Below are 20489 nucleotides of genomic sequence, written 5' to 3'. Positions count from 1 at the left end.
CCTACTGCCTTCTGGGGAGCACAACAGCAAAAGCTAGAAGTTGTAATGTCTTTAAAAGTATAGAGTATGTAGTTTTAAGCAGTTCATCTTCCATTGAGGTTTGAAAACAATATAAGCATGTTTGTCAATATTGCTTTGTTAAGGAACAAAATCCTAATGTGATGTATCTTTGTATTTCTCCTGTAGACACGCTGTGTGCAGTTCTAGAGAGAGACACACTTAGTATTCGAGAAAGTCGACTTTTTGGAGCTGTTGTGCGCTGGGCAGAAGCAGAATGTCAGAGACAACAATTGCCTGTGACTTTCGGAAACAAGCAGAAAGTTCTAGGAAAAGCCCTTTCTTTAATCCGGTTCCCACTGATGACAATTGAGGAGTTTGCAGCAGGTGAGGCCACACCACTACCAAAATCCGCCTGAAACTGAATAGTCAGTCTCCCTGTGCCGGAGAAGATAAGCAGCTCTTGTCCATTGGGCACACGAGTGTGTGTGTGTGTGTGTGTGTGTGTGTGTATTTAGTTTCATTGAATTCTCATAGAAGCTCTTCAGGGTAAATTGTCCAGGTTTCCCAGGTTACAGAAGTGAACCTGCCAGAGGTGACGTGCCTTGCCCTAGGTTACGCACAGCCTTTTTCACTCTGGAAGTTCCAACTCCTGGGGCCGGGTTGCCAGTCCTGCCGGCAGTTCCTTCCTGCCCCTCCACGTCACTAACCCCTCTCAAAGGTTACCGCTTTGTGGCTTCTGTGAATTAGTTATGTCCATATTTAAACTTCACGTAAAGGAAGCCATGATATTGTGTGTTCTTTTGAGTGTGTCTTTATTGTAACGTGTCCGTCAGATTCATCCACGTGGAAGCGTGTGGCAGTAGCTCATTCTTTTTCAGTGTTGTGCAGTGCTCTGTTTTGTGAATTCACAGTGATCTGTTGGGGGCTGTTGTGAGCACGCCTGTACACACCATTTGTGTATGCGTGTAATCCAGTCTGTTGAACGTACGAGTGTAGGAGTGGATCTTCAAGGTCATCAAGTGTGTAAGTTCAGCTGTGGCAGGTTCTGCCAAAATGGTGGTAACAGTGCACACGCAGCAGTGAATTGAAGAGGAAGCTTCATTCCACTTGTGCACATCCTTTCCGGGACGTGGTATTGCACGTATTGGGTAGATGTGAAGATAGAATTTGTTGTGATTGTAGTTTCGGGTTTCTAATGATTAATAATGTTGAACATGCTGGTATTTTTTTAATCCGACCTGACAAACTCTTTTATTTGGACTGTTTGGTTTACTTAGATTTAATGTAATTGCTAATATATTTGGACTTACATTTATCATTTTGTAATTTGTTGTCCATCATCATATGTGCTTTTTATGTGTCTTTCAGAGAAATCAACTTATTTTTATTTTTTTTGAGATTATACAGTTTTCCCCTTTATTCTGTTAATATACTGAACTGCATTAATTGACTTTCCAATTTATACCTGTTTTGGATTCCTTATATTAACTAGACTTGATTGTCATGCATTATCCCTGTTTGTATATTACTGGCTTCAATTTGCTGAAGTTTTTTAGTACTTTTATGACTGCTTCATAAAAATAAATTATACTGTAATTTTCCATCCTTATAGTAAAATTATCAGAATCAGTCTAATACAAAAGTTTAGGCTGTTTCATCTTTTCAGCTAACCGGAGTTTGTAGTAACCTTGCCAGGAACCAGCTTCTGGCTTATTTTCTTTATCATAGCATGTTTTCCATTTCAGAAATTTTTATCTTTATTTCCTTTCTTTAATTCTAATTTGGTTGGGGTCATGTAGTTAGTTCTTATGACTTTGTGAGATAAATACTTGGACCAGGGTTTTCAGCCTGTGCTCAGGAACATTTAAGTCATTTGTCCTGTAAGGCTGAAAGTTGTTGAGACTTGTTTATGGCCTGGCATATGTGTTTTCATAACTATCCATGCATATTCAGAATGTGCTCTGAGATGTTGGAGGCAGAAAAATTGAACTATTTCTGTATCTGTTCAACAAATTAATGTTGAACATTAATTTGATAAATAAATGTTCAACATTAATCCTGTAGCTGTGAAAGAAATATGCTAATGATGTTCACATTTTCTATCTGTGTGTGGGTTATTTTGGTCTGTTATATCACTTACTGAAAGAAGTTGGTTAAAATTTTTGGTTATGATCAGGAACATGTCTCCTTTTGATTCTGCTATTTTTTTGTTTTGTTTTTAAATTTGTTTAAATTTTATGTGAAAGGTAGAGACAGATCTTCCACCCACTGGTTTATTCCCCCAATATATGCAACAGCCAGAGCTCAGCCAGGCCAAGCTGGGAGCCAGGAGCTGATAAATCCGTCCCCACCTGTGTAGCAAGGACCCGGCTGCTTGAGCTATCACTTGCTGCCTCCAGGGTGTGCATTCGCAGGAAGCGGGGACGAGGAGAGGAGCTGAGACTGAACCCAGGCCCTCAGAGAGGGATGCAGGTGGCCTAGCCGCATCTTAACTGCTGGGCCAGACACTCGCCCTGCCTCATCTGTTTTTGGATGCTTTTTTTTTTCTTTCTTTCTTTGGAGGAATCAAGTTATTTTTATTTTATTTTTTCCATCCACTTTTTAAACATTCTTTTATGATTGCTTCAGTGGGTTACACTTGATGTTATAAGAATATGTTCTTAGTAGATTTTTAAGTTAAATCTTAAAGTTTTAAGTTTTCCGACACATGGCAAGGACCTCATTAACTACATTGAATCCTCTCTAGCCTTTGGTGCTACTGTTTGATGTATTTTATGTCTTCATAAATTTTAAGTCATGTCATTATTGCTGTTTTAAAGATTTGTTTATTTGAAAGCAGAGTTACACAGAGAGAGAGATCTTCCATCCGCAGGTTCACTCCCCAGATGGCCACAAGGGCCAGAGCTGGGCAGATCCAAAGCCAGGGGCCTAAGTACTTGGGCCATCTTCCACTGCTTTCCAAGGCGCATTAGCAGGGAGCCAGATCAGAAGTGGAGCAGCCGAGACTTGAACTGGTGCCCATATGGAATGCTGGCACCCAGCAGTGGTCCCAAAACGTCTTTATCTTGCCTTCAGTTTTTTTTTTATTTTCTTTTAAAATTTTTAATTTCTTTTAAAATTTATTTTATTTGAGAGGCAGAGAGAGGAACAGAAATATATAGAGAACTCCCTGGTTCACTCTGCTGGTTCACTCCCCTGCAGTAGCCAGGGAGCTGGAAATTCAATCCAGGTCTCCCACATGAGTGGCAGGAACCCAACCACTTGCCATCACCACTGCCTTCCCAGGGTCTGCATTAGCAGGATGCTAGAGTCAGGAGCCAGAGCCATGACTAGAACCCAGGCACTCCCATGTGGGATGCAGGTGTCCTAACCATTAGGCCAAAGGCCCTCCCTCTACCTTCAGTCTTGAAGCATATTTTCTAGATAGGGGACTCTAGGTTGGCAGTTATTGTCATTCATCTTTTGAATATTATGCTGTTTCCTTTTGTGGTCCATTATTTCTTAATTATTCTGTCTAACTAATGTATCCTTTTTTTCTGGAGCTTTTAAGATTTCACACGTCTTTGTGTTTTCAGCTGTTTGAAGGTGTTGTGTGTGGTGTGTCTTTTTATATGACATACACTTCCTTGCATTCTTTATTTTGATTGAGCCCTCAGTTAACAGGAGTGCATCTTGTTTTGTTTTATTTGGTAGGTACATGGGTAACACCTGAGAAGCTTTGCATTGTCTGAGGACTTGTGTTTCTCCGCTAAGGAAATTTTCTTATTAGCACCTTGAATTGCTGCACCATCTTATTCCTTATCACCATTTCTTCAGTACTGCTAGTTATCTGTAGGTTGAGCGCAGCTTTTTACCACTTATTTTTATTTATTTATATATTTTTCTATGATTGATTGATTGATACATGTGAAAGCAGAGTAAGGAAAGAGAGAGAGAAATTTTCCATCCTGTGGTTTACTTCCCATATGGCCACAATAGCCAGAGCTGGGCCAAGCTGAAGCTAGGAGCCAGGAAATGCTCACAACAGCAGCCAGAGCTATTGTTAACAGCAGGAACTCCATCTGGGTCTCCCCCATGGGTGGCAGGGACCCAAGTAATAATTGAACCATCACCCCCTGCTTTTCCAGGCAAATTAACAGGAAGCTGAATCGGAAACAGAAAAGCCAGGATTCGAACCGTCACCCAAATAGGGGATGCTGACATCAGAAGTGACAACTTAACCCACAGCATCATAGCGCCAGCCCATTTATCAAGCATGTTAATCATTGTAAACATTCTATTCCTTTTTTAGAGGGCAGGTATTGTGGTGTAGTAGTTAACGCCGCCACCTGTGATGCTGATCCCATATGGGCTCTGGGTGCTGTCCTGCCTGCTCCACTTCTAATCCAATTCCCTGCTAGTGGCCTGGGAAAGCAGCGGAAGATGACCCAAGTGTTTAGGCCCTTACCATCTGTGTGGGAGACCCAGATGAAGCTCCTGGCTTCAGCCTGGCCCAGCTCTGGCCATTGTGGCTATCTGGGGAGTGAACGAGTGGATGGAAAATTCTCCCCTCCTCCCCCTGCCTCGTAACTCTGACTTTCAAAATAAATACATCTTTTTCTTGAAATCCCTTGTATATTGGTCCTCATCATTCTGATAAAGTCAGATGAGTTTTCATTTCCATCTTTCTTTTGATATGTGATGCTACTTCTGTTTTTTTTGCTAAAATGTAGATTTTAAGTTTAAATTAAATTTTCTATTTTCCTTCTTTACGGTCTTTAGAAATTACAAACAGTGATCCTTGGGACCAGGTCTGGCAGGGTGGCATGATATTTTCTCTGTTCACCTAACTGAAAGGCAGAGTGACGGGTTTCGGGGAGGGGGAGAATATCAGCCTCCATCTGCTGGTCCACTCCCCAAACAGCCGCACAGCCAGGGCTGGGCCAGGCTGAAGCCAGGAGCTGGAAACAGTCCGGGCCTCCCATGTCAGTGGCAGGGACGCAAGAACTTGGCCTCCCGTTGTGCACAGGAGCAGGAAGCGGGAATCAGAAGCAGAGCTAAGACTTGAGTGCAGTCATTCTGGTGTGGGGTGTCGGCGTTCCAAGCATCATTGTGACTGCTTCTCTGAACGTCCACTCCTATGTGTCAGATTTTTAAAATACTAACCTCATGTAGTAAGATCGAGATTTTACATGAAAGTGTGAATTATGGCTTCTTAAACCAACTCTCTAGTGTTTTGCAGCCTCTTATTTAGATTGCTTTCATTGGTCTTTGGAGGGATCTCCTGATATCTTTTATAAGGAACCAAATCATTCCTGGTTAACTTTAAGGCATTTGGAATGTTTCTCTTCTCTGAGAGAGTGTGTGGGAAAACTGTAGCATATGTCATATGCTGCCTCCATAGGTCTTCCAGTCTTAGCTCCTGCCCTCTGCCAACTCCTCAGCCCCAGAAATGAGGCACTGTTCCTTGTCTGTTCCCATCTCTAGACAGGTTGCATTGCAGACAGGTGAGGGGAGAGGGCAGGACGATGGCCTGGCTGCCAGGGTGAGCATTTCCCCACCTCCACTGCACAGGGAATGACCCTGCTCCTCTGGTGAACAGAAGTCTGTGGAGAGCGGATAGAAGGACCCAGAGATCTTTCGCTTGCCTTAGGGTTTCATCTAAGCTGTGACTTATTGAGGATTTTAACACTGATATTCTGTTAGGTTAACCTCAGGTGGATTTATCGACATTTCTGTAAGCTAAGGCTTCTCTTCCTGCTCTGAGACTCTACGTCTTTACTTCACAGGCCCTGCTCAGTCTGGCATTTTGTCGGATCGTGAAGTGGTGAACCTGTTTCTTCACTTCACCGTCAATCCCAAACCCCGCGTGGAGTACACTGACCGGCCCCGCTGCTGCCTCCGGGGCAAGGAGTGCTGCATCAACAGATTCCAGCAGGTCGAGAGCCGCTGGGGCTACAGCGGAACCAGCGATCGCATCAGGTATCCTCGGGCGCTGGGCGTGGCACTCGTGGGAGATGATGACCAGCATTTTATTTCATACTCATTTAATACATCTTCAAGTTAATATATGAGTCAAGAAGTCACCAGGCATACGGTTTTCCTCACCGAATTGTGAGTGAGGGTAACCTCCTAGGAAAACGTCTCCTGTTACGTGAATTGTTTGGCTCGCCACTGCTGGCGAGCTGAGTGCCAGACCTTAATGATCAACTGCTATCTTTACAGGCTTGAGGCTAAAACTAATAAATTTAACCTTACTACATTTAGTGTGAGTATTTAAACATTGCATGAAAAATTTTAGTATCCATTTATAGAAGCTTTGAATTTGAAAAAAAAAAAATCGAGTCTTGAAAAATGCCAGCATAGAATCCTTTTGAGGAATTTATCTTAGGACTGTGTTTAATTTAATTTATCTTAGGACTGTGTTAAATGCCAAAATAGAAACAGATTGGTATTCCTAAAACATACCTTCTGGATTTTCAGTTATTTAGTAGCAAGTTAATATAAAAGTGGAAATAGCGCGTTTGTTTAAAAATAGAACTCTAGGGGGCGACTATTCCAAGTCTTGGGAATAAAGCATGATTTGTACACTGTTTTGGGATCATTCACAATGAGAATGCTATATGTAAAAGTTAGGTTACGAGATCAAAGCGGCACACAAAGAAAACATAATAGTTCATTAATTTTAGTAAATAAGTTAGAGTAGAAATAAGTAATACAAACATTCAACTCAGAAGCTTGAAAATGAATAGCAAAGAACCCCAGGAAAAGGATGCCAAAAATGTAGAAATTAATTAAAAAATAGAATTTAAAACACCAATAAAATAATATTATAAATTTACAGATATTGTAAATATCTGTAAAGATAGTAAAGAAAATAGAAGTCAAAATGGGAATATAATCATACGCAATTTTTATTTGAACTCTGGATTTACTCTGTGCTAACAAATTGAACATATTGATGGAATGGATCATTTTATAGGCAAATATAAATTATCAAAATTGACTGAAGAAGAAAACGTGACTAGACCAGTTACCATGGAAGGAATTAAAAGTTATCAAAGAACTGTCCCTTCACAAGGTGGTTTTTACAGGTGAGTTTTACCAAACCCTCCAGGCACAGATAAGCCTCAGAAGAAGAAAGCACACTGTAGTTGACGATTGAAGGAAGCAGAATCCTTCTGTAGGAATCTGAGAGACAAATGTATACTGACGCAGCCGCATTCAACACACAGAAGCTACTGTGTGTCAGGGGTGGCATACTGACTCCAGCAGCTCCTTAGACGAGGCCTGCAGGAGCAAACAGTGAAGGAATGGCTTGGTGGTCCGGAACGTATTGCATCGCTCGTCACAGAGCAGGTCAGAGGAGTAGTTTGGGTTGAGCAGATGTTGGAAAGGCGCCTGGGGAAATCTCACCTGTATTCCAGACATAACTCTTCGTAGATTGAGTCTAGGAGATGGTAGACAACTGAAGCCTCAGGATTGGGGTCTCTGCTGTCTGCTGTGTTTCAGCAGTTACTGGAATCCTGATCGATGTGGTGTTAAAGGGTAACGCAGTTAGATGCTTGACTCTTGGAAGGAAGAGGCCTTTTTGATTATTTGATGACATGTGCACCAGTAGTTCCTAGTTCCATCAAATCCTTAAAAAAATAAATTTAAATATGTTTGAAAGGCAGAGTTAGAGAGAGAGGGAGACAGATCTTCCCTCCACTGTTTGCCCAAATGGTGGCAATGGCTAAGGCTGGGTCACGCCAAAGCCAGGAGACTGGGTCTCCCACGTTGGTGGCAGGGGCCCAAACACTGGGACTGTCTTCTGCTGCTTTCCCAGCATTGGCAGGGAGCTGGATAGGAAGTGGAGCAGCGGGGACTCCACCAGCACCTATATGGGATCACAGGTGTCGGCTTAACCTGCTGTACCAGCACCAGCCTCCCAGTTCCTCCTTTTTTATAATAAACATTTAGTAATTCCCTCTTTACTAACCTGAGATGAAATTCTAAGGAATATTCTTCACACATATGTTTTAAACTGATAAATGGCTACATTGTGTAAAGGAGAAGTAAATGCCAGTGAGAGCAACATAAAACAGGTGGCGACCTCTTTGTGCAGGCCAACACTAGAGGATGGCTGGTCGGCGTCAGGTGCAGTACAGGTGCGCACTTACCGGTGATGAGACAGCTGCGGCTGAGGGTGCATTAGACTCCTGTCTCCACTATCGTGGGCAGCACTGCTGCCTTTGCTGTCATTGTGTTTAGGGGTTCAGATAAAACCTCTTTACTCACAGCTTCTGTGTTATGACCTCGCCTTCTTGCTGGAATTCATTGGTGACCATGCAGTCAATGCTCAGGGCCTTTTCATAGTCTTTTCAGTAAAAAAGTCAGGTGGCCAGACCAGCATGTTCCCAGCTGCAGTTGACTGAGGTCAGGCCTCCCCCCAGCGCTCCCTGCGGAGGGAGTAGTTGGGCTGGTGCAGGAAACCCTGGCTCTCTGGCTGGATGCACAGGATGAGAATCCCAGCCCTGGCAGCTGTCAGTGTGCAGCCTCCGGTGAGTCAGCTGACACTCCTGAACCCCATTTTCTCTGTCATAAAATACAGTAGAAGCTCCTGGGATGAGTTGTTTTTAGGACTGAAGATGCTGGTACACGTGAGATGTGTGTGTGTCCTTGCTGTGTATGTGTGTACAAATGTACATATATCCCCCAGGAGCTGTGGTTCAGTGTTTGTGACTTCATACAACCTAAGGATCACAAATCATAAGAACTGACTACTATTTATATGGTAGTTGCCTCTTGTAAAAGTCAGTAAATGTTAATACACTAACAAATCTTTGACTTATAAATGAAATAGTCTCAAGGATTAGTCACAGATAAATTTACCTACATGAACTCTGGCCAGACACTTCAGACAACTGGGATTTATTATTATTATTATTATGGGAGATTTGTGTGAAGTATTGGACGTCTGGTCTCGCTGGCTCCTTGCCAGTTGAGGCCCTAAACCTTTGTGCAAGCACAGGCTGCCTCCTTGGGGGCAGGACCCCCTTTGAGAGCAACAGATCAACCTAAATAAATCTATTAGAACCAATACAGGAGATTGCTGGCTGCTCAGAAAATGTGTGTGTGGAAACCATTGACGTTCTCATTCATCAAGGCTCACATAGGGATGAATAATGGCAGTAGCTGCTTGATGCCACAGAACTGCACACTTGAAAATGTACATCTTACATACATTTCATCTCGGTAAAAATTCACGTGTATGTAGCAAATGTTATGCGCTGTAAATATAATAGTATTACAGTTTAAAAATTGTATTACTGTTATAGACATTACTTTGCTGTAGTAATAGGTATTATAGTGTATGCTGAGTAGTGCTGTAACACTATGAGTAACGCCATTCATAGCACTAACAACATAAAGTGGGATGAAACTCAGTGAGAAATGTTCGGTGTGGTGCATTTATGAAGAAATGGAGAACTTGAATCAGGCCTTTAATAAGGATGATGTCATCCAAGTTAACCTGTAGATACTCGGCAGTACCTCTGAGAAACTACATGTTTCTAGTAGGAGGGCATGACTTGACAAAATTATTTTAAAGTTATTTGGAAGGGTAAATGTTTATCTTTTTATTTATTTATTTTTTTGTTTTTTAATTTTTTAATTTTTTTTGACAGGCAGAGTGGACAGTGAGAGAGACAGACAGAGAGAAAGGTCTTCCTTTGCCGTTGATTCACCCTCCAATGGCCGCCGCGGCCGGTGCACCGTGCTGATCCGATGCAGGAGCCAGGAGCCAGGTGCTTTACCTGGTCTCCCTTGGGGTGCAGGGCCCAAGCACCTGGGCCATCCTCCACTGCACTCCCTGGCCACAGCAGAGAGCTGGCCTGGAAGAGGGGCAACCGGGACAGAATCCGGCGCCCCGACCGGGACTAGAACCCGGTGTGCCGGCGCCGCTAGGCGGAGGATTAGCCTAGTGAGCCACGGCGCCGGCCATATCTTTTTATTTTTAAGAATTTATTTATTTATTTATTTGAGAGGCAAAGTTACAGACAGGGAGGGGGAAGACAGAGAGAAAGGTCTTCCATCCTCTGGTCCACTCCCGAAATGGCCACAACAGCCGGAGATGGACCAAAGCAAAGCCAGGAGCCAGGAGTTTCCTCCTGGTCTGCCATGTGGGTACAGGGGCCAAGGACTTGGGCCATCTTCTACAGCTTTCGCAAGCCATAAACAGAGAGCTGGATTGGAAAAGAAGCAGCGAGAACACGAACCAGCGCCCATATGGAACTCCCGTGCCACAGGCGGAGGCCTAGCCTACTACGCCACAGCACCAGCCCCAGATGTTTCTCTTTTAAAAAAAGAGGACAGATCACATAGGAGAAAGTGTGGTACAGCTGTAAGAAGTTAGTGTTGTATGAAACAGCAGAACTCAGAGCTCACTGTCTCCTAATGGGCATTTAGAAGACGGTAGAAGGGGCCGGCGCCGCGGCTCACTAGGCTAATCCTCCGCCTGCGGCGCCGGCACACCAGGTTCTAGTCCCAGTCGGGGCACCGGATTCTGTCCCGGTTGCCCCTCTTCCAGGCCAGCTCTCTGCTGTGGCCCGGGAGTGCAGTGGAGGATGGCCCAGGTGCTTGGGCCCTGCACCCCATGGGAGACCAGGAGAAGCACCTGGCTCCTGGCTTCAGATCAGCGCAGTGCACCAGCCGCAGCGGCCATTGTGGGGTGAACCAACGGCAAAGGAAGACCTTTCTCTCTGTCTCTCTCTCTCACTGTCCACTCTGCCTGTCAATAAATAAAAAAGAAGACAGTAGAAGGAAGGGAAGACGTAACTACGGGAGCAGTACGTTTAGTGCCTTGTCGGTCTCATGCAGCAGTACCCATGCAGGTTAAATTCTAACACTAGATAAGAACTGAACGGTGACTGTGCCAGAACAGCTGAGACGGCCCTCTCGGAACTTGGCACAGCTCATAATTTGACTATAAGTTTGGAAAGTATTTGTCTAAAACCACCATAAAATTAGGAGATAAATGACAAATGGGAGACATGTTGTAATTTATACTTACACAAAAGCATAAACAGCCATAACCTCTGCATCATGTGCTCTTTCAAACCTACAATAAGAAAATGTGTCAAGTGGAGAAAAATGAGGAAAAAAGCATGAGTGGGTGTTTCATTAAAGAGCCAGTGCAAGGGCCAGCGCTGTGGCACAGCAGGTTAAAACCCCGGCCTGCAGCACTAGCATCCCATATGGGCACTGGTTCTAGTCCTAGCTGCTCCACTTCCAATCTACCTCTCTGCTAATGCACCTGGGAAAGCAGTGGAGGATGGCCCAAGGCCTTGGGCCCCTGCACCTGTGTGGGATACCTGGAAGAAGCTCCTGGCTCCTGGCTTTAGATTGGCGCAGCACCGGCTGTTGCAGCCACCTGGGGAGTGAACCATCAGATGGAAGACCTCTCTCTCTGCCTCTCCTCTCTGTGTAACTCTGACTTTCAAATAAATAAATAAATCTGTTTTTTTGTTTTGTTTTGTTTTGTTTTGTTTTGTTTTTTTGGACAGGCGGAGTTAGATAGTGAGAGAGACAGAGAGAAAGGTCTTCCTTCCATTGGTTCACCCCCCAAATGGCCACTACGGCCTGCTTGCTGAGCCCATCCAAAGCCAGGAGCCAGGTGCGTCCTCCTGGTCGCCCGTGCGGGTGCAGGGCCCAAGCACTTGGGCCATCCTCCACTGCCTTCCCGGGCCACAGCAGAGAGCTGGCCTGGAAGAGGAGCAACTGGGACAGAATCCAGTGCCAGCACCGCAGGCAGAGGATTAGCCTAGTAGCCACAGCAATGGCCGAAGGAAGGAAGGAAGGAAACGAAAGAACGAACGAACGAATGAAGGAAGGAAGGAAAGAGAGAAAGAGAGAGAAAGAAAGAGAGAGAGAGAAAGAGAGAGAGGAAGGAAGGAAGGAAGAAAGAAAGAAAGAAAAATGGAGAGGAAGGGAGGAAGAAAGAACCCTTATTCCTTATGGGAGCCAAGTGGTGCCTTCCAGAAAGCAGTGTGACGCTGTTTGCCTCAAGTGTCGTGGATGTGCCTTTGGGGGCAGGTGCTGCCTGGGATGCCAGTGCCCACTTTGAAGTCCCTGAGTTTGAATCCCAGCTCTAGCTTCCTGCTGAGGGACACTCCCGAAAGGCAGTGGGTCCCTGACACCCCCGTGGGAACCCAACCTGAGTTCTCAGCTCCTGGAATCAGCCTAGTGCAGTCCCAGCTGTTGGTGAGCATTTGAGGAGTGAACCAAAAAATGAGAGAATTCTTTCTCTCTCTCTGTCTCTGTGCTTGTCTTTCAAATAAAGAAAAGGAAAAAAAAAAAAAAAACAACAGAAATGCACTTTTCATTTTCACCAACAATTATAATAGGAATTTATTCTAGGGAAAAATAATTAAGGCTTTGTTTATTGATTCAGCTCTCAGATTGTTCACCATGGCATTATTTACAGTAATAAAAACTGCAAGTATCCTGGGTTATCCAACCAAGGAGTAGATGTAGTATATTAGTATTAATAATTTACTATTTTGGTTGGTGCCGTGGTTCACTAGGCTAATCCTCTGCCTGCAGTGCAGGCACCCCAGGTTCTAGTCCTGGTCTGGGCGCCAGATTCTGTCCCGGTTGCCCCTCTTCCAGGCCAACTCTCTGCTGTGGCCAGGGAGGGCAGTGGAGGATGGCCCAAGTGCTTGGGCCCTGCACCCCATGGGAAACCAGGGTAAGTACCTGGCTCCTGGCTTCGGATCAGCGCGGTGCGCCAGCTGCAGCGACCATTGTGGGGTGAACCAACGGCAAAAGAAAGACCTTTGTCTCTCTCTCTCTCACTGTCTACTGTGCCTGTCAAAAAAAAAAATTTACTATTTTACATGAAAAAGATTTCAAAAACATGAGGACTCTGCAGAAAGTCGGGAGGGGTGCTCCCTCCGTGGCTGTGGCGTGCCGGGTGTTCGCCTTCACAGCTGAGTTGTGGCTGACCATGTGCAGATATGGGGCACGCCGCAGAGCGTCTCTGATGTTGCAGTCTGTGTGTTCCTGTCAGTGTTCACACCGGGATAAAATGGGGTGAGACGGGTCCGTATTCCCTAACTCTGACCCCCAAACTGCACTGACTCATGCTTCTGGCACTGGAGTAGGTTGGGCCCTGCCCCGAGCCCTCCAGCAGCCGGCTTCCCTCCCACTGCCGCCCGCTCCTGTGGCCTTTGCTCCTAGCTCTGCTTGTGTCCCTCGTGAGGCTGTCCGTCCAGTGGGTAGACATGGTGTGCGGGCACCACCCCCCAAGTGCTGAGCCAGGTCCTCCGTGCGGTAGCTGCGCAGTGAGCATTCAGTGAGGGGAGGAGGGGTCGTGGTGGGGGCGCTGACCCTCGTGTCCCCGATGCCAGTGCACACACGCTGGTGCCGGCGTGGCCCTGGGACGGCCGTGACCACACGGCGGAAGTTTGGGTTCTGTTCTCTGCGAGGACAGAGAGCAAAGTGGACTTAAGCTCCGGTTAAATTCGCCTTTACTCTAGGAGGTGAGGGCGTTCTCAGGGATCACTAATTTGTCACCGTTTTCCTTTTTATAAGCAAGGTTGGATGTTCCAGATGACACTTAGAAAATCATGGTTTGGAGCTCCTGTGGGGTTGTTGACATGAGTTTCTGTCTGGCTTCTCTCCCGCAGGTTCACGGTGAACAGAAGAATCTCCATCGTTGGGTTTGGCTTGTACGGATCCATCCACGGCCCCACGGATTATCAAGTGAACATCCAGGTACGCTCGCCCGCCGTGCGTCTGCAGGCGGGTAAAGCACACACTTCTACAGTGAGGTTTGGGTTTTGCCAGAAATCCAAATTTCTGAGATCAAAGGCATCAGAAAGCCCGTTAGAATCATTTTGAGCCAAGAATGTTTAACAAAATCTAAAAAATCTGGGTTCAGAGACCCAGGCTCCTTCCCAGCGGCCGCAGGGCCCAGGGTGCTCTCCCAGGTCAAGGGCGCCCTGTGTTAGTACTTCCTGCTGCGACTGGCAGCCCTGAAACCACTACCCGCAGGTTCCACTGTGCTTTGAACCCTGGGAGCTTCCTCCAACTCCCAGGTGTCTGCCCAAACCCTGCCGTGCTGAGTGAGGGCGCTGGCACCTGTCTGGAGGAAAGTGCCAGCCCTCTCTCCCCAACCCTGCTTCATCAGACAGTGTCTCTGCACTGTGGACTGCTCACCCCAACTAGCAGAATTATTTCTGAAAACACAACTATATCGTAGTTTATCTACAAATTATATGCAGTGCTAGACATATTTTATGTGAAAATTAAAAAATAGGAGAAAAGGAAGCAATATTTCAAACTTTGGTTTATCAACATAAAAATCTTCTAAAATGTTGCTGCTGTACTTTTCATAGTGAGAACTTGGGTGGACTGAGCCTTGTGATCAAAATAGATCATTAGTTTCCCAAATAGCGGCCTCGGCCTGGGTGGTGCAGGGCAGCCACGTGCAGACGGCCGCGCCGTCCCATTAGCGGGGATCTGGATTGGAAGTGGAAGTGGTGGCTAACATCCTGTGCAGGAGAGCCCAAGCGCTTGCTTGAGCAGGCTAGACAGCAGGCTAGCGAGCAGGCCTGGGGGTGGGGGGCAGTCTTCAGAGCACCTCCTGAGACTCCAGAGGGCGGGGTGTCAGGGCTGTGGGGACAGGACGAGGCTGAGCCCCCCCCCCCCCCCCCCCCCCGCTGTGGCTGGAGCCTGTTTAAAGGGGCAGCAGTGCTGAGCACCTGCCGGAGGTCGCAGTGGGGTCGTAAGGCCAAAGGTGCAGAGTAGCTGCTGTGTCTTCAGGAGCCGGAGTACTGCCTGCTCTGTGGAGTCTCCCCTTGTCGCGTTTGTAAATGCTGACCAATGATGGCAAATCTTCAGAAACCCCAACAGCACCAAGGCTATCCAAAGCCGCTCTGAGGCTAAGATCCAGAGTTAGCCCTCCTGCAGTTGTTTTAACTGTAGTCCCGGCCCTTCCAATGGGAGGCGTCTCAGTACCACGTACCTACTAAGTAGCACATGTCCCTGACTCCCCCTCCACTCCTCTCAGTCAGTACAATTAAACAGAGTGTTTGGGGCTGGCACAGTGGGTTAAGCTGCTGCCTGCAGTGTCTGCGTCCCACATGGGCACCAGTTCGAGTCCTGGTTGCTCCAATTCCAATCCAGCTCCTTGCTAATGGCCTGAGAAAAGCAGCAGGAGATGGCCTAAGTGCTTGGGCCCCTGCACCCACATGGGAGACCTCAAAGAAGCTTCTGGTTCCTACCTGGCCCGGCCCCAGCTGTTGTAGCCATTTGGGGTGTGAACCAGTGGATGGAAGACCTGTCTCTCTCTGTCCCTCCTGCTTTCTCTCTGTAACTCTGCCTTTAAAAAAAAAAAAAAAATTACTTATTTATTTGAAAGGTAAAGTTAAAGAGAGGCAGAGGCAGAGAAACAGAGAGAGAGGTCTTACATCTGCTGGTTCACTCCCCAGATGGCCTCCATGGCCAGAGCTGGGCTAATCCAAAGCCGGGAGCCAGGAGCTTCCCCCAGATCTCCCACGCAGGTGTGGTGGCCCCAGCACTTGAGCCATCTTCCACTGCTTTCCCAGGCCATAGAGAGCTGGATCAGAAGTGGAACAGCCAGGACTCGAACCAGCACCCATATGGGATGCCGGCACTGCAGGCAGTGGCTTTACCCGCTAGGCCACAGCACCGGCCCCATAACTCTGCCTTTCAAATAAATAAATATTTAAACAGGACTGTTTATTGGAAGTACCTGGAGGGCTTGTTCACAGTACCCGCCCAGGGTCCCTACCTCAGAGATGGATGGGAAGTCTGTACCGTTGAAGTAGCAGGGCTGGGCACAACAGAGGCAGCATTTTGTTGTACAAATTCATCATCTTCATCCGCCTGTTCGTAGGGAACCACTTCACCTTACACCCAAGGGACAGACATGCACTTCTTCAAGAACAACTTTGGACAGATGGAAAGTGCCAAAGGCCTGTATTATAGTAGCAATGACACGTGGGTTTCAAAGGCAGAGAGAGAGGGGCTGCCTTCTGTCCACGCTTGGAAGAGCAGTAGTCAACCCCGTGTACTGTCACTGGCTCCATACCCCATTAAGGAAAGACGGCAGACTTGAGGGGCTGAGTGCATCTCCATTTCTCTAACATCCCCACGGACAGCAGTATTGAGAGCAGCGAGTCAGAAAGGTGAGTGATGGGCAATGGCAGAAGGCAGGCGAGGCTGATAGGTCCCACGTTTCAGAGTTCCTGCCCTGGGTCTCGGCAGGTGAAGGGCAATGGAGGAGCCCCGCTGAAGCCAGGGAGCCCTGCGAGGTATAGCGGTGGGCGCATCAGCAACCTGCGTGAGCCTCCCTCTCCTCCCCGCCGTCAGTCAGGCGGAACCCACGCCACGGCGAGGCTGCGTGGAACGTGCTAGCACTCGGCCAGTAACTGTCGTGCGTCGTTACTTTGATTCTCACAATAATCTTGGGAAGAAGGTAAAGCAAGATTCGTTCCCAAATGAAAAGATCCGAGTGAAGCTCAGGAGAAGCCCGTGGTTTTTTCCTGGATTGCACAATCACAGCCAAATCCCATGCCCTCTGCTGTTCTCCAGGGCACCATCATGGTGTGTCCTTTCAGTATTTTTCTTTAATTGAACTGTGATAGACACACAGGAAAAGTGTGCATATTCTGTAAGTGGTACTGAGGGCTCAGTTTCCATAAACTGCACACCGCTGGGAACCCAGTACCCAGTCCCTGCCCGCACTGGGGCTCCTGTCCTGACCTAGCACAGCACACATGGCTTCAGCTTGTTTCACTGTTACTGTTTCCATCTCCTTTTTAATTTTCTTAAAAATTTTTTATTTGAGAGGTAGAGTTACACATCGGGAGAGACCGAGAGAGAGGTCTTCCATCTGCTGGTTCACTCCCCAGATGGCTGCAGTGGCCTGAGATGGCCTGATCTGAATTCAGCTAGGAATTTCTTCTGGGTCTCCTACACGGGTGCAGGAGCCCAAACACTTGAGCCATCCTCCACTGCTTTCCCAGGCCACAGCAGGGAGCTGGATCAGAAGAGGAGCAGTCGGGACTTGAACCAGTGCTTATATGGGATGCCGGCACCGCAGAGGATTAACCTACTGCGCCACAGTGCCAGCACTGTTTCCATCTCGAGAGTATAAAAGTAGGGCTGGGAACATCTGCCTCTGCATGTGTTGTCCCCACGGATGGAGTCCTGCTTTGTCACCTGCAGAGCTCCTGAGCAGGTGTCTAAAGCTCTCCTCCCTGGAGCCTGCGCACTCTCACAGAATCCTCTGGCTCCACAGGCCTCTGAGCCTGCACGCTGTTCCCTTCTGCAGGCGCAGCTGCACTGGCGCCGTCCGCACGTCTTGCTCTCTCCCTGTTGTCTCTAGCACCAGAAGCTCCACTGGGTGCCCCACAGCACCCACACAGGGATGGGCCTCAGTTGAAGGGACAGATTTTTTACTTTTTGAATATTCACAAATCCAGTATGACTGAAGGTCTTTTTAAGATTTTATTTATTTATTTCAGTGGTAGAGTTACAGACAGACAGGGAATGACATAGAGAGAGAGGTCTTCCCTCTGCTGGTTCACTCCCCAAATGGCCACAATGGCCAGAGCTGAGCTGATCCGAAGCCAGGAGACCGGAACTTTTTCCAGGTCTCTCATGCAGGTACAGAGGCCCAAGTATTTGGGCCATCTTCCATTGCTTTCCCAGGCCATAGCAGAGAGCTGGATGGGATGAGGAGCAGCAGGACACAAACAGGCGCTTATATGGGATGCTGACGCTGCAGGTGGAGGCTTAGCCCACTACGCCACAGCGCTGGCCCCTGAAGGTCATTTTAATTCCAGTAAATTACATTAAGACATGGGAAATGGTGAGGGGATTTTCTAGCAACAAGACGTCAGCTGGCAAGCATTAAAGGCTCATGTCCCTTAGGTGAAGTGCACACATTCTAAAGCCCTTTTGGGGACGCTTCTCTGTCCCCCAGCCAAGGCCAACTTGGAGCTCCTGCCCAGCAGGAAGTAGCGCCTCCCTGCTCCTGGGGCTCACAGCAGGAGAGAGAGAGTCAGAGCACAGACTCGGTGGTCCATTCGACTGCTTTAACTTAACTATAATTAACCTTTCAAAACTTACAGATCATTGAATATGAAAAAAAACAAACCCTGGGACAAAATGATACCGGCTTTAGTTGTGATGGGACCGCGAACACATTCAGGGTCATGTTCAAGGAGCCCATAGAAATCCTGCCCAACGTGTGCTACACAGCGTGCGCCACCCTCAAGGTAAGAGCGGCTTAGAGCGCGTGCGCGTGCACACACACACACACACACACACACACACACCCCGGCGCTGGTGGGGCCCCAGCTCGGTCCTGGATGCCTCAGGAGCTGGGAGGCACCTGCAGAGCGGGGTGGAAGGCAGGCTGGGAGCTGACCTATCTCGTGGTCTGGGGAAAGAAGTGCTCCTCGGTACAGCTCTTCAGAAGGAAATGGGCCTAAGAAGTAGCCGCTGGTCTGAGTAGGAAATCTGAATGTCTGAATGAATGGAAAATAATTACTTTCTTGAGAGCTCTTACTCCCTAATAGCCGAGCTCTGCACTCAGTCTCCACTCTGTGCTCATTAATTAGCTTTTGGGCAAAACCTTCGTTTTTCATTAAATGACTTAGCATAAAATTTTATAGGAGCTATAATGGAATGTAAACCACTAATTAAAATAGCACATTAGATTGAGGGTTATTAAGTGAAAATTGCTAATGAACCTTTTGTTCTCACTCAGGGTCCGGATTCCCACTACGGCACAAAAGGACTGAAGAAGGTGGTCCATGAGACCCCGGCCGCGAGCAAGACTGTTTTCTTATTTTTCAGTTCTCCTGGTAATAACAATGGCACTTCCATAGAAGATGGACAAATCCCAGAAATCATATTTTATACATAGTTTAGCATTACAGTACATCTTAGCTCAGTAGTACCATACCGTCTAGTCTCAAAACCACAAATAACTGGCCCCCAAAAATAGCTGGAGTGTTTGAGTATTTATAATTGTAAAATAAAAAAACATTTTAGTTTCTCAAAGGAGATAGGAAAATGTTCATTGCAATCTCTGCATGACTGACTTAAAGGCAGGTTTTCCATTTTCTTACAATCTTAGAGGAAGAGAACTGGGTGTAATTGTATAGAAACAAAAGCGAAGCTATTTCAGCTCCGCCTTGTATAATTTCCTAGGTCAGCTGGGTCACAGTCTTGGAATAGTTCTGGAATCATCTTGTTTTATGTAGCTGGTTTTGTTTTCTGTTTTTGTTTTAGCCGTTTGGAAGGGTTAGATGAGTTGGGTCAGTATTCCTACAGTCCCAATGAGCTCTCATAACTAATTTCAAAGAATTAATAAAACTGACTTTTATATTCGGGGTTTGAAATATCTGGTGGCTAGCATTTGGAGAGATGCTAAAAATAGACCTAATAAATGCCCAAGAAAATGGTCAATGCATTTAAAGGAACAGATATTTTGTAATAGTATAGAAACGTGTTACATAATACAGTGTAAAACTATTAATGGAGTTTGTATAAATTCGCAATAATGCGATATAAGCAAAGGGCCTAACGGTGTGGGCTAGGACTGATTCCTGTTCAGTAGACTGCGAGGCTCGGCCGCGCCTGTCCGGGGGCTGCGGGGACTGAGCGGAGGCCACTTCAGCACCGCGGTCAGCGCACCCGCGCGGTGCAGGGTGCGGGGTGCGCGCCGCGCGCGACCTGCGCCGGAGCGGCCCAGCTGCGTTAGGAGCGGAGAATCAGCAGAGCTTCATCAACTTTCCTTGTGACGCGGATTTTCCTATCACCCCTTTTCCCTTGGAAGGGATAATCCTATGAAAAACGGAAGCGTCTGTAAGTTTGCAGACATCCAATCGCTGTGGAGGATGATTGATATTTTCTAAATAGTAATGGGGATGCACACGTTTTTCCTCTGGAGTCTTGCTCCGTGTGTATTGTCAGGAAGGTGGGCAGTGGGGGCCGAGGCCTCCTGCAGCTGCCGAGGGAGGGGGCTTTCTCCTCTCTCTGCTTCTGCAGCCCCAGTCGACTGGATTGCCCGCGGAACGTGTCGTTCTGGTTAACTGAAGATTAGACAGCGAACACTGTCGTGCCCCTTACAGAAAGAACTGCTGCCTTAGAAAGCGCAGACCCAGACTAGCTGTGGGTTTGATGTTGAAGGCGCTTCCCGTGCCTCGGGTGCATTGTGCTAAACCATGCTTGTGACGGTATGCGGCCACAGGTGCAGGAACCCCAGCTGTTTACTGACATCGGGACGTCCCCTGGAATTTTTAAAAAATAAATGCACATTATCCTTTTCTCTTTTTTGTCATTTGTCGTCTAAAGTGGGATGCATGACAGCCTTTGGTTTAGCTGCAATGTATGGAGATAATACAACACAGCCTCGGGCTGCCTAACACAGCTCGGAGGAGCTGCCACCCTGCTGCCCTCGGCGTCGGGTCTTTCCTCCCTGTTCT

At 47.1% G+C, this 20489-nt stretch overlaps 1 protein-coding gene and 1 long non-coding RNA gene across 6 annotated transcripts in view; one reads left to right on the top strand and one right to left on the bottom strand.

The window, feature by feature from the left end:
- The window catches only part of BTBD1 (BTB domain containing 1), a 39477-nt gene extending 19147 nt beyond the window's left edge, over nucleotides 1–20330 (top strand). For all 5 annotated transcript variants that reach the window (XM_051834251.3, XM_008251042.5, XM_089310777.1 and 2 more), the window contains 5 exons: nucleotides 187–384; nucleotides 5769–5961; nucleotides 13650–13737; nucleotides 18126–18272; nucleotides 18767–20330. In XM_051834251.3, coding sequence (XP_051690211.1) covers nucleotides 187–384; nucleotides 5769–5961; nucleotides 13650–13737; nucleotides 18126–18272; nucleotides 18767–18925 — 785 coding nt within the window. In that variant the 3' untranslated portion in view covers nucleotides 18926–20330. The remainder of the gene's footprint in view (nucleotides 1–186; nucleotides 385–5768; nucleotides 5962–13649; nucleotides 13738–18125; nucleotides 18273–18766) is intronic.
- Nucleotides 6870–7619, bottom strand: LOC127487730 (uncharacterized). Its single transcript, XR_011381065.1, has 2 exons — nucleotides 7396–7619; nucleotides 6870–7269 (listed from the first exon to the last, which is right to left on the bottom strand). It is a non-coding gene; the product is annotated as an uncharacterized LOC127487730 (long non-coding RNA).
- Nucleotides 20331–20489: the final 159 nt, after the last annotated feature.

Source organism: Oryctolagus cuniculus, chromosome 12 (genome assembly GCF_051225735.1).
Source record: "Oryctolagus cuniculus isolate XC-2025 breed Fujian yellow rabbit chromosome 12, ASM5122573v1, whole genome shotgun sequence".
Classification (NCBI taxonomy): Eukaryota; Metazoa; Chordata; class Mammalia; order Lagomorpha; family Leporidae; genus Oryctolagus; species Oryctolagus cuniculus.
The sequence above is the reverse complement of the archived record's forward strand: the minus strand, read 5'-3'. Positions and strand labels throughout refer to the sequence as shown.